Genomic DNA, 16,116 nt, shown 5'->3' on the forward strand with positions numbered 1-16,116 from the left:
TTGCCCATGGAATCTTAAATATTATAAACATCATTAGACAGTAGTTATGAGGAGTTTGTCTTTAAAATCATGTATGTATTATAATTTTTTCATAGGATATATTATATACCAGTGATTGTATCTTTTAAACTTAGATTTCATTGGCTTTTGTAACTATTAAGATTTGGCAAATTCTTAAAGGTCCTATTTTTGTTGTTGTTGTTGAGTATGTCATGTAACTTATTAAATACTGAAGTGAGGTGAAAAATAAAATGGTTGTATGGATACAGAATGGTTGGAAGGGTATCGATTGTTTACCCTCATAATCTTGTAACTGACTGTGAGCTGTGGCTCAATACTGCTGCCCAGCATTACAAGAGAGTATTATGTCACATATCATTAGCCTAGGGAAAGATCAAAATTTGAAATAAAGTTTCTACTGAATAGTTGTGATGCTATTTCACATCCTTTGGTTTCAACTTGAAGTACTCCAAGGTCATGTTTTAATGATACTTTAATGATACTTGTATTGAATGTTTTACTGGTGTTAGATACTCTGAAACATGGCCTATTAACCATAACTGTCTAGAGTTAGAGGAACATTCAGTAATGCACTTTCATCTTTCAGTTGATTTTTTAAAATATGCTGAAATATCAGTATTGTATAAGACTTAACATGAGCTAATTCTTTAAAGATGTTAATTTATTTTCTTTAAATCTTTTTTTCCTGCTTTTTAGAGGAAGTATCATTCTGCAAAGGAAGCTTATGAACAACTTTTGCAGACAGAAAACCTTTCTGCACAAGTAAAAGCAACTGTCTTACAACAGTTGGGTATGTAATAATATTCACTTAGTGTGTTATAAGTACATTGCTTTATGGTTTTTACATGTCACTGATGGTAAATACATGACTTACGTATCCTGTTTCTTTTCCTTCCTTTTCCAAAGTTGATAGACTTTATCTGAACTTATCATATTTCCACCTTCTGCTGATTATTGTCTATCTCACAGTCAATCTTATTACAATGCTTTAGTGTAACTTTTCTTGTAAATGCTCAAAATTATACACTGGTACTTAACCACGAGTGAGGGGGATTGAATGCTTTCTCGGTGCCAGATACCATTAGTACTCAATGAAGTTAAGTGATTTACCTAAAGTCTCTTAGTGATTGGTGAGCTTGCTTTCATAGCGCTGTCAATAATACTAAAACATCTTTAGGTAAGAAATGTGGAACATCTAAAGTATAGATTCTCTATACATGCAGTTCTGTTGTCATGTTGAAGATGAAGGAATATAGTTGTTAGCATTACTGTTTTTAATGTAATTGTAAAATTATTTAAGCTTAAATTTTTATCACTTCATGATACTAATGCATACTATGTGATCAGTTATACAAAATAAAAACACTGCTTTCATATAAAACTATAAAACTTTCATTTTTTAATTTTGTGTTTAATCTCTGGTTAGAATTTCCATGAGTTATCCATACTTTAAAAAATTATAGTCAAGTATTTGTTTTTAATGATTGCATGCAGAGTTTAAATAATGTGAATTGGTATATTTAAGTTAAAATAAGTTTATTAGTACAGCAAAAAACGTTTTGTGTTCTTAGGTAAAAAGAAAAGTGATGCCTTGATAGCTTACTCATTCAGCTAATAATGTGAATATAAACTTTTTTAGTTCACATTATTTATAAATAAGTTTTTATGCATTTTAGCTGCACTGAAGAATTTGTCAGTAGCAAAAATGCACACAAACCTGTCCTCTTCGGCTGAATGTATAGGTAAACTTTTCATGGTTTTGAAAGGGAAAATACTTACCCTTATTGAGTCTAATTTATGCCTGCACATCAGTCCTTCCTACTTGCTTGTCACTGCTGCTTAAGCAACTCCTTTTAGAGTCTGTTACTCTAGGTCCTGTTCTTAGTAGTAATAGTGGGAGAGGTAAAGGAGGAACAGATGAATAAGGGTGAGATTGACTTATATTTCCATAAAACATGATAACTCAGCCCTCTTTCTTTGGAGCACAGCAACTATAATAAATATCAGAAAATAAAGGTCCTTGTTTGTTTTGTGTACTGTGAACTATACATGAAAAACAGCTGATTTTGTGAACTTGAATTGAACCACAATTGAAATATGATTCCCTAGCAAATTAAGTCAAATTATTCCATGTGCTAGTATTCCATGATCTAGTGTTTTGATTACTTACATGGTCAGCTTGTTTGTTTGTTTTATCATAACAGTTTTATTTAAGGTGTACAAGATGATGTTTTGATATACCTGTACATAGTGAAATGATTGCTACAGTCAAGCTGTCCAACATATCCATCTCCTCACACAGTTACCTTTTTTTTCCCTATGGTGAGAGCACCTCAAATCTATTCTCTCATCCAGTCATAATGCTGTATGTTAGTTCTCTAGATTTACTCATCCTACATAACTTCAACTTTGTTTCTTTCGACCAACATCTCCCCATTTCCTCCATCTTACCACTCCTGGTAACCACCATTCAACTCCCTGCATCTGCGTATTTGACTTTTTTGGATTCCACAGATAAGTGAGATTATGTATACCATCTAAATTTGTTTAGTAAAGATTTGTGTTACCCATTTTGTACCATTTTTATTTGCAGCATTTTGAATGGACTTTTTCTTATAGTCTTAGAGTTTAAAAAAAAACTGTCAAATGATTGTAATTTTTATTTTACATGAGTTGTGAATATATGTAGCCAGTGCCAGTAAGGTAGGATTGTATGTTGTGTGTCCTACTCTGAACTGTCATTGATGATATGGCTTTATATTTACTCCTTGGAAGTAAACATTGTGTTAATAGAGATTTTTAAATGCAGATTAAGTTTTACATGAAACAGTAAATAAGATTTATCTTATATTCTTTGTTTTGTATCTTGAATTTTTTTCAAATACAAAAATTAGAGAAGAATAGAACTGCGGTTTGTAATCTACTAAGTGACAAGTCAATACTTAAAAGTGTTTTAATTTCTCTGGAATGAAAGTTCTTCATTGCTTTGACTGTACTTTAAAGACAAACTTTTTTAGGACAGAATTGATGGTTCTAAATTTCAGGAGTGTGTATGCCAAGCTAAATGAATAAATTGACTGAAAAGTATTTTTTTATGACTGAGGTTGAGAGTATTATTTTATTTGTTTCTGCTCTGTATTCTTTTAAGTAGTAGAGTAATTAAGTCATTTATGTAAATATTTTTAATCATTTACTATAGGATGGATGCATCATACTGTGGATCTCCTGGGAGATAAAGCCACCAAGGAAAGCTATGCTATTCAGTATCTCCAAAAGTCCTTGGAAGCAGATCCTAATTCTGGTCAGTCCTGGTATTTCCTTGGAAGGTAAGACTGATTTATCAGAAACTTAGGTTTTGCTTTTGTTTATTGCAGCTAAGAGTTTTAAATTATCTGAAATATCAGTTTACTAATAATGTGATCAGTATATTTTCCCTTTTAAATATTTTATAATGAAGATTTCTAGATAAAAAATAAAAGAACTTCTGAATGTGGTAGTTTTCTTATACCATCATCTGGTCCATCAGGATATTTCTTGTTTTGCTTATTGGATTTTCATTTGACTTAAATTATTGCTGGTTTTCAAAAACTCTTGGCGGATACTAATTATTCAGTCAGGTATTTAAATGCCTTTCCTTTTGATTTCTAGTGTTCATATGTCTATTTAAATAGAACAGAGAATTAATTTTTCATTGTGCCTGGTGACTACCAGTAGTTAGTGGAACTTTGCCCATTATCCTTTTTATTAGTGATATTTACCTTCGATAGAATGGACATTAACAGCAGATTTCAAATCATAGTTGTATTTGAAGTTTTACAGTGAAAAAGTAGATACATTATTATTCAATTTGTTGGAACGGAGAAGTGACATTAGTGAAAAAAATTTTTTTGCAAGTCTATAAACTTTTCTTGTACTTTGAATGTCTGAATTTTGCTTAGTGATTATCTGAAATATATCTCATGTATATGTATCTGATAGAATATATTTTTGGACCATTATCTGATTGTATTTTAGTTCTTAATTGGTTTTAGCTTTTGCAATATGGTAGAAAAATCAGTCTACTAGGAGTTATCTGAGATACTTGGATTCAAGTCTTGGCTACTATTTGTGGAATCTTGGATTGAACAATTAAACATTTTGAGGCTTCAGTTTTCTGTTGATAAGAGAATTAAATCGATGGTTCTCAATAGTGGTAGGGTGGATGGGAAGCGCTATTTTGCCCCAAAGGAGACATTTCATAATGTCTGTAGAGAGATTTAGGTTATCACAACTATATAGAATGCTACTAGAACAGTTCTCTACAGTAAAAAGTTACCTGGCACAAAATGTCAATGGTGCTGAGGTTGAGAAGCCTCGGGTTAGATCTCTTAGGTAACCTTCCCATGCTAAAGGTTTTAATTTTATGTTTTCTTTGGAAATTACCCTGTTTTGTTATAATTTTAAACTTTTTCCCATTCTTTTTTTCTATAGGAGTATTTTACTTTGATTGAGTTAGCCATATAGTCACACTAAATTTTAGTATTTTGTACAGTCACATTAATTTTAGTATTCTAATATTTTATATTTTAGTATTTCATTTTTTCCTTTAAATTTAGCAAAGTATTTTTTTCCTTTAAATTTAGCAAAGTATATTTGTATGAAATGGAATAATATTAAGATGTTTCAAATTTTTTTAATTATTCATTAATAATATCCTATAATAGTTGAGTGGAAAAGTAGTTATTTTTAGTAGTAATTTTCTAATTCCTTGCCAGGTTTATAAAGCCATCTAAATTCAGTTGCTCATTAATAAAGCTTGAGAGTCCAAACTTTGTCTTTCTCTTTCATTAAAGATCTTTGGGGGCAAAAACTGAATCTTAACCATCTTTGTATCTTATTACCTGGTAAATGGCTATTTAGTAAATGGAATGAATGATCTAATTGAACACCCTTTGCCTTTGGAGCTCTCTCTGTTACTACGGTTAATATTGTGCAGTGAGAGGCTTCGTATAGTGACCAAAAAGGAGCTCTAGTACTACAAAGTAGGGTCTTGCTTAGTCATTGCCTCTAGTGTTAATGTTTATATATGAAAATTTCTGTTAATATAGATTAAAAGGAATGTGTACCAGAAAGTATTTTTCTTTTGATCTAAGATAAAGATTAATAGTTTAATATAGCACAATAGTGTGGATATCTTTTTAATATATTTTTTTCTTAATTCTATGCATATAAAATTAATATATAATTTTGAAATATCAAAAATTACTTTTTGTTGTCTTTTATTTTTGCCACACCACTTGTGGGTTCTTAGTTCTCGGATCAGGAATCAAACCTTGGGCCCCCACAGTGAAAGACCAGAGTCCTAACCACTGGGCCTCCAGGGAATTCTCCCAAATTACTACTTTAGTAATTCTGTAATTTTCAGCTTAGTGAGCACTATTCCATAGGAGGTGTGTCGTCCTCCTACTCCGAAAGTGGTTTTTCATTTGAAATCGTTGAGATACTTTTTTATTTGAACCTTTCTGGATAGAATTTTCCAAATACACTTTGCTGACTTCTCAGATAAAGGATACGTCTTCCAATTTAACTTGTTTGGAGGTTCAAGATTATCATGTTGGTGTTCAGTATTTTTTATCTGTAATATAATTTGAGGACTGTTTTAGACTTTTTTTCTTTGATGTTTACATTTCTTACCCTTTTTACTGACTTCTAATGTGTTGCTTCAAGTCTGTTTTGTCATGAGAAAATACTTATAAATAAATTAGATTTTAGAAATTATTAAAGCTCTGAAGGAAGATCTCAAATGTCATTGGGATTCGATGACCCTATTCTGAGGCACTTTGTTACTTATCTCTGCATCAGGTTTGTGTTGAAGATTGCATTTGTTTGTCGTTTGGCATGTGTATATCATAATGAAAGTGTAATGTGGTAATGCTGTTAAACTAGCACTTTGTTATTGACTGTGTTATCACAGAATTATAGAATGTTAGAGCTAGGAGGGACCAGGAGGTCACCTAGTTCACCCTGTAAACCTTGTCATTTTGCACATTTTAGAAAGGGAGCTCAGAGGGGTCAAATGTTGTCCAAGGTCACAATCATGCAGGTAATTAGTAGCAGAGCAGGGACTAGATCCTTGGTTCAACACCCAGAGCTTTTTCAGTTACACAGTGCTGTCTCACGGGAGCCTGGTTAAGTTTTATTAGAGGAAAAGTGTTTGATAGTTGGATTGAGGAATTTGTATTTGGGCACATTGGTTCCCTACTTTCACTTTGTAGAAATCAAGTATGAAAACATAGGTTGTGGGATTTACTGCTTATTCCTCCCAGCAGGTAGGTGAATTTGCTCTATAAATGTGAGATTGGCTTTGATTTAATTAAGAAAACAAACAGAGCGTGTTTTCTACTGTTGGGTAAACATTTCTTTTCTTTGTGGTGTCTGTCCCTGTTTGTCATTGTTAATGCCCTCTTGTCCTGAATTCTGTCCTCATAAAACAGTTTACAGACACTCTCTGACACTGCCTCTGTTTCTGTCACTCACCTTTCTTTATATTGCCCCAACCCCAAGATTAGTGATCTCATGGTCTTCCCTTGTGGCTCAGCTGGTAAAGAGTTCACCTGCAATGCAGGAGACCTGGATCGAACCTGGGTTCAATCCCTGGGTTGGGAAGATCCCCTGGAGAAGGGAAAGGCTATCCACTGTAGTATTCTGGTCTGGAGAATTCCATGGACTGTATAGTCCATAGGGTCACAAAGAGTCAGACACGACTGAACAACTTTTACTTCACTTCACTTTTCAGGCTTATTTTTACCTCTCCTTTGTGTAGGTATCCTGTGTTCTTGTATCCTGTCTTTCAGATGGATGAATTCCAAATCTTGATTTCTACACTTCAAAGTATTAAACACCAGGACAATATTTCCTATTCTTTACCTAACATTACCTGTTTTAATGTCTATATGCATGTCAAAATCAGCATATTTCAAACTACATTCATCATTTTCTTCTCTGAACCAGCTTCTTCTCCTTTATTTTTGCCAATGATGTCACCATCCCCCCCCCATTTGTCAGACTTAAAAACTAAATTATAATCCTGCCCCCATGAATATCTAATCAGTCTGTCACAAAGTTTTTATCTGTGTTTTGGTTTATTGTTTCTCCTTTTTCTTTGTTGTCACTTCCATTACTTTCACCCTGCTGCTGCTGCTGAGTCGCTTCAGTCGTGTCCGACTCTGTGCGACCCCATAGACGGCAGCCCACCAGGCTCCCCCATCCCTGGGATTCTCCAGGCAAGAACACTGGAGTGGGTTGCCATTTCCTTCTCCAATGCATGAAAGTGAAAAGTGAAAGTGAAGTCGCTCAGTCGTGTCCGACTCTTAGCGACCCCATGGACTGCAGCCTACCAGGCTCCTCCGTCCATGGGATTTTCCAGGCAAGGGTACTGGAGTGGGGTGCCATTGCCTTCTCCAACTTTCACCCTAATTTGGGCGTATTCCAAGCCAGTAAATATAGCTGCCTTCTTTTCTACTGTCTATAATTTTTTTCGCTTTTGGTTTATTGCTACACATTGTTAGCAAATAAATATTCCCATAAAATACTTTCATCATGCCATTCCCCTTGCTAGAAGAAACTTCGGGATACTCTTAGGTTGGATTTAAAATTCTCTACCGTTTATGCTATCTTATATATGTGAGATATCATATATATGTAAAAAATACATGTATGATATAAGATGCAACTTATATAAGTTTTGCTCATGCTATTCAAGCAACATTTCAAAATGCCTTTTCTCAAGTTCTCTGCCTGACTCAGTGGTTCTCAGACTTTTGGATTACTTGACATTTACCTTTTTTTTTTTTTGCTATTTACTCAGTCAGTAGTATTTCAGAGTAAGTCAATTACAATACAGATACTGGTTTAATGGAAAATGTATGTATGTATGTTTGTATATGTCTTTTTTTCCCATTTTGTTTGCTTGACCAAATTGCTGTAAACTAGCTGGTAAATGCAAATCACTGATCTAAACAATACACATCTACACACATTCAGATCCTTTACTCTTGCCCTTTCCTTTCTTATCTTTCCTAAACCCAGTAGTGTGTAGTGTGGTCTCTTCTACCCTACCCTAAATTTTCAGACCAGTTATTATCTGTGGTAGCCATTTGATACGGCATCATGCTGTTCATAATGTGTCTTCAATCCTCAGCTGAATTGTAAACTCCTTGACGATGGACTGGATTTTATTTTTTCCTTTTTCCCTTAGTGCCAAACATTAAGAATATAATTTCTGTATTTTTATAATTTTAGCTGCTGTTTTATATATCCATCAGGTACATCTACATTAAGAAAAGTGGCAGTTCCCTGAAACTTTAATCATACCTTACTACCCTTACTAGTCATTAAGTACCCTTAATGACTTGACTACTGTACTTAATCCTGTTTTATACTATTTTTGATAGTCGGCTTGATATTATTTCATATGTTTGTGTCTTGTGTATATTAAAGAGTTGTTGCATTTATTTTTATTATTTAAGAAAGGAAAACTGAAATCTGATTCAGCAAGTCTTACCAGCATGGAATGTTTTTCTTGGTTTTTAACTAATTTCTTACTCTTTGGAAAACCAGAGATCAAGTTGTATAAGTATAGTGGTGTGCATATATCTCTCAATATTATTATATTGAAGTGATATGGCATTTAACTATTTTAATAGGTGCTAAAGTATGCTGCACTATTAAACACTATCAGATAGTCTATAATATAGCTTATTGAAGGGTTAATTATAGTGTTATTGACATGTATATTCACACTTCACATAAATTTGTTCTCTTATTAGATTTTTATTTGCTTTGACAGTCTTTCAGCACATTAATTAATCAATGCATATTAATCATATTTTCTTATTTTTTTCCCCTCCCCTCTTAGGTGCTATTCAAGTATTGGGAAAGTTCAGGATGCCTTTATATCTTACAGGCAGTCTATTGATAAGTCAGAAGCAAGTGCAGATACATGGTGTTCAATAGGGTAAGACTTTGTTTAGAAATAATGGTATAATTCATACACAAAGATAGTTGCGTCACATATAATGGACTTCGTAAAGCTAAGCCATTCTTTTTAGTCGACTTATTTTTTCTTAATTTCTCTTCCCAGCGTGCTATATCAACAGCAAAATCAGCCTATGGATGCTTTACAGGCCTATATTTGTGCTGTACAATTGGACCATGGCCATGCTGCAGCCTGGATGGACCTAGGCACACTCTACGAATCCTGCAACCAGCCTCAGGATGCCATTAAATGCTACTTAAATGCAACCAGAAGCAAAAGTTGTAGTAATACCTCTGCACTTGCAGCACGAATTAAGTATTTACAGGTAAAATGTTTAAATCGCAGTTTTTTAAAGGCATATGTTTCCCCATGACACTCAGGCAGGAGGAGGGTGGCTGGGAAGTTTGTCTAGTTGTCTTTTGATGTCTATAACTTGTTTCCATATTTTGTAAACATACCATAGCTTGTAATATTATTTTACTTTTCATTTTAAGTAAGATATACAGTATTTTAAAAGATGCTCTTTTGTGCATTTACCGTGTTAATGCATATTAATTTACATAATTTTTTTCTATGTACTGTCTACATTTTTAAGTTGTCATAGCATTTTAGAGAAAAGAACACGAACACTGTCTTTCACTCTTGCTTGGAGTTTCATGAGAAGACAGCTATAAGAACTCTGAAAACAGAGCTCAGCTTTGTTTTAATTCTCACAAAGGTTTATATTCCTTTTTCCCTCATTATACTTAGTATCTTTCTGAAACCCCAAATTAAGGATCTATTTTCTTAAAAACAATTAGTTATAGCATTTAGGAAGATTTAGTGGACTTGCTCTTACTCAAGTAGGCTTGTGTTAAATTTGCTTTTTACATAATTTTTCCTAGGCTCAGTTGTGTAACCTTCCACAAGGTAGTCTACAGAATAAAACTAAATTACTTCCTAGTATTGAGGAGGCATGGAGCCTACCAATCCCCGCAGAGCTTACCTCCAGGCAGGGTGCCATGAACACAGCACAGCAGGTGAGAAGTTGGGTTATGTTCTGCAGGTGCCCAGCTTTAAGGGTTCTTTTCAATCTATAGTAGTCAAGCGTATTTTACTAAGCACAGGAGGCTTTTATTAATGAAAAGACTCTTGATTTAATTGTGAAGGGAATTTAGATCAAATTAAAACTCCCTCTGATACGGGAAGAAATTTTGGGGTGCCAGTTTAGAACCTTTGTGCATTTTCATGGTTTTGAAGGAAATTTCTTAACATAATGCTGCAGTTTATTTAATTTTTGAAACAAGTTTTTCAAAGGAAGGTACACATTACTCCACTGATGATTCATTTGATTTTCAATAATTACCATTCAGCGATGTCCACATAGATTTGAAAAGTATGCAGCTTGTAAAGTTGTATAATTTGAAGGAATGAATTAAGAATATATAGAACCCTATTTTTGTCTTCCTTCTGTGATTCTTAGGCATGTAAACCTCATCATCCAAATACTGAACCTGTATTAGGCCTCAGTCAGACACCAATTTCACAGCAATCCTTGCCACTACACATGATTCCTTCTAGCCAAGTAGATGACCTGTCCAGTCCTGCCAAGAGGAAAAGAACATCTAGTCCAACAAAGGTATATATTTTAGAGAAATAGAAAATCCCAGTCAAGAAAGAAATTCCTAACTGCCCTGAACTTGTGCAGTTTGAACATCTCCTGTCCTTTATTTTAAATCTGTGGACATCAATGAGTGAAAGGCTTGAGTTTTTTCATTCCAAATTCTTAGTATCATATTAAATATGGAAAGTAGGGATAAATTTGCATTCATCAAATCATTTTATTCATCTCCCTGCCGTTAAGATCTCAACACAACTTTTCATCATCACTTTCTACTGACATTAAAATAAACTTAACATTGAACCTAGTGGACAGTGTGGTATTTAGGTTAGTCATTTGGGCCATAGTTTAGGGGTGGGCCTTTTTGGGTGGCTAATTAAAGAATCAATATTTTCTTAAGTTTTAAGTTCCCAAATTTACTATGCATGTAAAATTACTTTTAAAAGAACTAAATGTCATAACATCTTTTTTATATGTAAATATTCCAATTCATAGTCATTTGACCTCCATTAGTCATTATATTAACTCTATGGATTTAACCAAATATTCTTTAATTTTTTTTTAAATCAATTTTCTTCAGAATACTTCTGATAATTGGAGTAGTGGCCATGCAGTGTCACATCCTCCAGTACAGCAACAAGGTCATTCATGGTGTTTGACACCACAGAAATTACAGGTATGTAAAACATGCTTTTGACAGATTGTTTTTCCTATTAAAAGTAGAGGTACTAAAGTTCTAAGTTTTGTTAAGTATTAATTCTTAAAACTGAATGGCAGTAAACTCAGTTAATAGGTACATAAGTAAAATGAGCCCACATTTACCAGAGTAATAGAGATAATTCATTCTTTTTTTTTTTCCCACTTACCTCTGCCCCACCCCCCAATATATTCTCATGGTTCAAACCATCTAAATATGAGTTTAGAGTATATAGAATAAATTCTTCTACTTCTATCCCTACTCACTCAGTTCCCCTCCCAACCGAAAACCAGTATTAACTTGTTGCTTATCTATCTTTCAAGAGATGTCATGCATGTCCAAGCAAATACTCATCTCCTTTCTCTCATATGTTATTATTTTTCTTCTCTTTTTATACAAATGATAAAATGCTGTATATACTGTTAGTGTATTATGCAGACCTTTCCATGTCAATATATTAAGAGCTTCCTAATTCTTCTGTGACTACATCGTGTTTCTTTATGTAGGTGTCATACTTTTACTTAGGCAAATTACTAGTTTTGGATAGTCAGATGGTCTTCAGACTTTATTATTCCATACAGTGCTTCTTAGAGAGTACTTGTCATAAAGCATTTTTAAGCTTAAAGAACTATCTGTGTAAATCCTGATAATTATTGAGTAAAATCTCATGCCCATTTATCTCAAAGATCCCATTACAGTAAACCTTCTGAGATAAATGTTTATTCCTTAACTTTCTCAAACTTTTTAAAGGACTTCATCTTGGGATTGATTGCCATTGGTCAGAAATCAGTATCTTTGACTAGACAGCGTTCAGAGTTTTATAGAAAGGTTGCTTAGAATAATGAGCTTGTTTCTTAGATATGTCTTTGACTGTATTCTTCTTTTTCTTCTAGCACTTGGAACAGCTCCGTGCAAATAGAAATAATTTAAATCCAGCACAGAAACTGATGCTGGAACAGCTGGAAAGTCAGTTTGTCTTAATGCAGCAACACCAAGTGTGTACAGCATTGTTTTCCCCCTAAAATTTGTTAGCATTTGAATATTTTTGTTGACCGGAATATCATTTTAGAGAGTATGTTTATGCCCACCTCTAGTTTAGACTAGTGTTTAGTGGGATTTAATTATCTGTGCTTCTTAAAATACTGATAATGGACAGAGATTTTTAGCTATAAATTTGATTTTGAACATGACTTAGTATTTTATTAATTTACGTGTTATTTTGCATGTAATATTTAACAAACTACATCCTAAACTCAGGCGAGATTCTTTCAAGTTTGTTTAACTCAGAGAATCTGGCATATAAGTGTGATAAAATGGAATTTTAAGATCCCCTATTTTGTGATGGGGAAGAGACCTGTAAATATGATTTCTTTTCCATAATTTTCAACTGATTTCTTTTGTCATTTACTAAAAGGATATTTCTTAAGATTAAGTAGATTCCTGCTTTTCTGAGGAAGCTAATCTAAATGTGAAGAAACACAATTGCTTGTCTTAAAAAGATTTTTTTTAACCCAGAGAAATTAAATGTTAGGGTAAAATCAGAGATTATCTGGTTATGTATCTTCATATTCTGATCCTGTCCCTTATGGGCCACACAGGCAGCATTGATTTTTATTTGTTTTTTTTTTTGACAGATGAGACAAACAGGAGTTACACAGGTACGATCTACTGGAATTCCTAACGGGCCATCAGCTGACTCATCACTGCCTACAAACTCAGTCTCTGGCCAGCAGCCACAGCTTGCTCTGACCAGAGTGCCTAGCGTGTCTCAGCCAGGAGTCCGCCCTGCCTGCCCTGGGCAGCCTTTGGCCAATGGACCCTTTTCTGCAGGCCATGTTCCCTGTAGCACATCAAGAACGCTGGGAAGTACAGACACTATTTTGATAGGCAATAATCACATAGCAGGAAGTGGAAGTAATGGAAACGTGCCTTACCTGCAGCGAAACGCACTCACTCTACCTCATAACCGCACAAACCTGACCAGCAGCGCAGAGGAGCCGTGGAAAAACCAACTATCTAACTCCACTCAGGTAATAGAAGGACTAATTGCCTTGTTGGCTTCTCACATAATAGTTGTCTTTATTTGATTTTCTGCATGTTGAGAGGAGAAATAAAAGTTTGGGAAACTTTTTATAAGCATTTTTACTACAGTGTGATTACTACATTGTGACTCAGTATTGTGTATAGATTTTTTTTTTCCTCATATAAGATTTACACACATAGGTAATGTTAGAAATTTCTAAAAGAAAAAAAATAGATCATACAATTCCCCAAAACTCACTGCTAGTTTACAATGGCATATTGAGCATTTATAGTAATGTTTCTTAGTTCATTTCTGTAAATATTGCCTACTTAGATCAAGTGCTATTCTAAGTGGTAAGTATTTACTCTGGTGGGAGGAAAAGTTTTTACTTCTGAATATTTATCCTCATAGTTTTCCCTGTGTTTTGGATTGTTTCCATGGAGCAGGTGCACCAAAGCAGGACTGAAGGGTCAAAGAGCTTTTAAAAGAAATGTTGCAAATATGTCTTGCCAAATTGCTTATACTTTTATTAGTCTACTACAAGGAAATATTTGACTTACTATTGGTAAAACTAAAGTAAGTTCTTTTTCTAAGAACTTTTTAAAATGTCTTGGTTCATGTACATAAACAGATAATAAATAGGCATTACGTATGGAATATAAGTTAATGTTACCATTAGTTCTCTGGAATAATATACTAGAAAATGGAGCTGGGGAGTACTAGAGATTGATGGTAGAGGAGTTGCATTAATAAATAGGAATATCAGGGAAGGTTTCACTGGAAGGGGTAGTTGAATAAAGACCTGAAAGAGTTATAGAAGTGAGCCTTAAAGATATTCCTGGAGGAGGAAATGGCAATCCACTCCAGTATTCTTGCCTGAAAAATCCCATGGAGAGAGAAGCTTGGTGGGCTACAGTCTGTGGGGTCACAAAGAGTTGAACACAACTTAGCAGCTGAGCATGCACACACACACTTGAAGATATTTGTGATAAGAGTGTTTCAGGTTTAGGGAGCAACAAGGAGCAACAGGCCCTAAGGCTGGAGTGTGTTTTGCATATTTAGGGATTATCAAGGTGGCAAAAGCATGGCTGAGCAGGATGAGAGGTAGATGTGTTCCAGTTTGGACACAGGCTAGCTAAATCATTTTCAGCCTTGTAGGCCATTGTATAAAGATTTTGGATTTTATTCTGAGTTAAATGGGAAACTATAGGGAGGTTTGAATGGAGTGAGGTAGTCTGACTAGATCCTCTCCAGTACACTGTGGATAGGCTAAAGGAGGCAAAAGTACAAATGATATGACCCATTTGGAGATTACTGTTATAATCCATGTTAAGAGATGGTGGCGGCTCAACCCAGAGTGGCAGCAGTAGAAATGGTCAACTATTGGGTACGTTTGGGTGTAGAACCAACAGGATTAGGTAATAGAGTGGGTATGAGAAAAACGGGAGTCTAAGCTAGCCTGATAAACTAGGGAAGATGAAGGAGACTGGATGAAATCACCAAGGGGTGAGAGTAGATAGGGGAAAAAAGAGAACTCAAAACTGAGCCTTGGGGCATTCCAACATATTAGGTTAGAAAATTGGAAAACTAACAAAGAAAACTGGAAGAGGAGTGACTTGTGAGGATAATAGGAGATATAGGAGAATATGAGTGATGCCCTTAAAGCCAAGTCTTTCAAGGAAGGGACTGTGATCAAAGTGTGAATCAATCCGTGGTTACAGGTTGAGTTGGTAATGTGAGGAAATTAACGCAGGAGAAAAAGGAGAGAATTGTTTGGGTAGGTGAGAGGATGGGATTTTCAAGGTTCAGTGTCTTTAAACATTAAAGGATTGTTAAAAGGATAACATGAGATTTTTGTTAGGATTCCTATAGTGCTAAGGTATAATTCTTAGTTAATAAATAAGAACCTTTGTTATGATTGTAACTTAATGATTCTATTATTATTCTTTATTGCATCTAATTCCCTGGCTTCCTTAGTTGCTGAGATTTTGAGTGAATAACTCCCTTCACCCCACTTTGGAAATTTGCTATCTTTACGAAGACCTACTGTATAGCACAGGGAACTCTGCTCAGTGTTACGTGCCAGCCTGGATGGGCGGGGTTTTGAGGGAGAATGGATACATGTATATGTATGGCGAGTCCCTTTGCTGTTCACCTGAAACTACCACAAGATTGTTGAAATCGACTGTACCCCAATACCAAGTTGTTTTTGGTGTTTTAAAAAAACAAACACATAATTTTAGTGAAAGAACCCTCAGTTTGCAGACCATGAAGTCTCTGTACATGACTGAATACTAAGTGGCAGAGCCCCAGTCTTTGCTTTGCAGGCCCTTCAATGCCAGTGGCCATAGGAGCTTTTTAATTTAGATAATACAATTGGAAAAGTTGCTTAAAAATTCTGTTGAACTGATTCTAAATCAGAGGTTTCCCAAATGAAGTTGCTGCATGACTAGTGAAGCTGAGGAGCCTCTATTTCTGCATTAACATAATTAGAGACTTTTTCAATACTGTCTTATGCCTTTTCAAATAGTTTTCTCAAATTGTGATGAAAACTAGACCATTGATAGACCTGTATGATATATCTACTATTTAGCTTGTGATGATGGGAGGAAATACAGATTTATAATTTACATGATAGTTTTGAAGAGTTCATTCACAGATTCCACTTAAGGTATGAAAGTAAAATTATGTAAATTGTAGGTGTATGTTCAGCAAGTCCTCTTTAAAAAATCTATAGCTTAAAATAACCTAGATTTGTA

General features: G+C 34.5%; 1 protein-coding gene across 9 annotated transcripts in view; it reads left to right on the top strand.

Annotated features, from left to right (window-relative positions):
* Positions 1-16,116, top strand: part of KDM6A (lysine demethylase 6A) — a 179,975-nt gene that overhangs the window by 122,185 nt on the left and 41,674 nt on the right. For 2 of the 9 annotated variants that reach the window (XR_015158464.1, XM_086386701.1), the window contains exons 9-17: positions 718-811; positions 3,221-3,347; positions 8,918-9,016; positions 9,143-9,362; positions 9,922-10,056; positions 10,500-10,655; positions 11,218-11,313; positions 12,228-12,329; positions 12,969-13,364. Coding sequence is in view for 7 of the 9 variants with exons in the window: in XM_086386701.1 (XP_086242827.1) it covers positions 718-811; positions 3,221-3,347; positions 8,918-9,016; positions 9,143-9,362; positions 9,922-10,056; positions 10,500-10,655; positions 11,218-11,313; positions 12,228-12,329; positions 12,969-13,364 (1,425 nt within the window). In the remaining 2 variants the exon portion in view is untranslated. The remainder of the gene's footprint in view (positions 1-717; positions 812-3,220; positions 3,348-8,917; positions 9,017-9,142; positions 9,363-9,921; positions 10,057-10,499; positions 10,656-11,217; positions 11,314-12,227; positions 12,330-12,968; positions 13,365-16,116) is intronic. The other 7 variants (XR_015158465.1, XM_086386705.1, XM_086386703.1 and 4 more) reach the window with 6 other exon arrangements.

This window comes from Bos grunniens, chromosome X, assembly GCF_055505025.1.
Source record: "Bos grunniens cultivar Pamir isolate PY7600 chromosome X, Bosgru_T2T1.0, whole genome shotgun sequence".
NCBI lineage: Eukaryota > Metazoa > Chordata > Mammalia > Artiodactyla > Bovidae > Bos > Bos grunniens.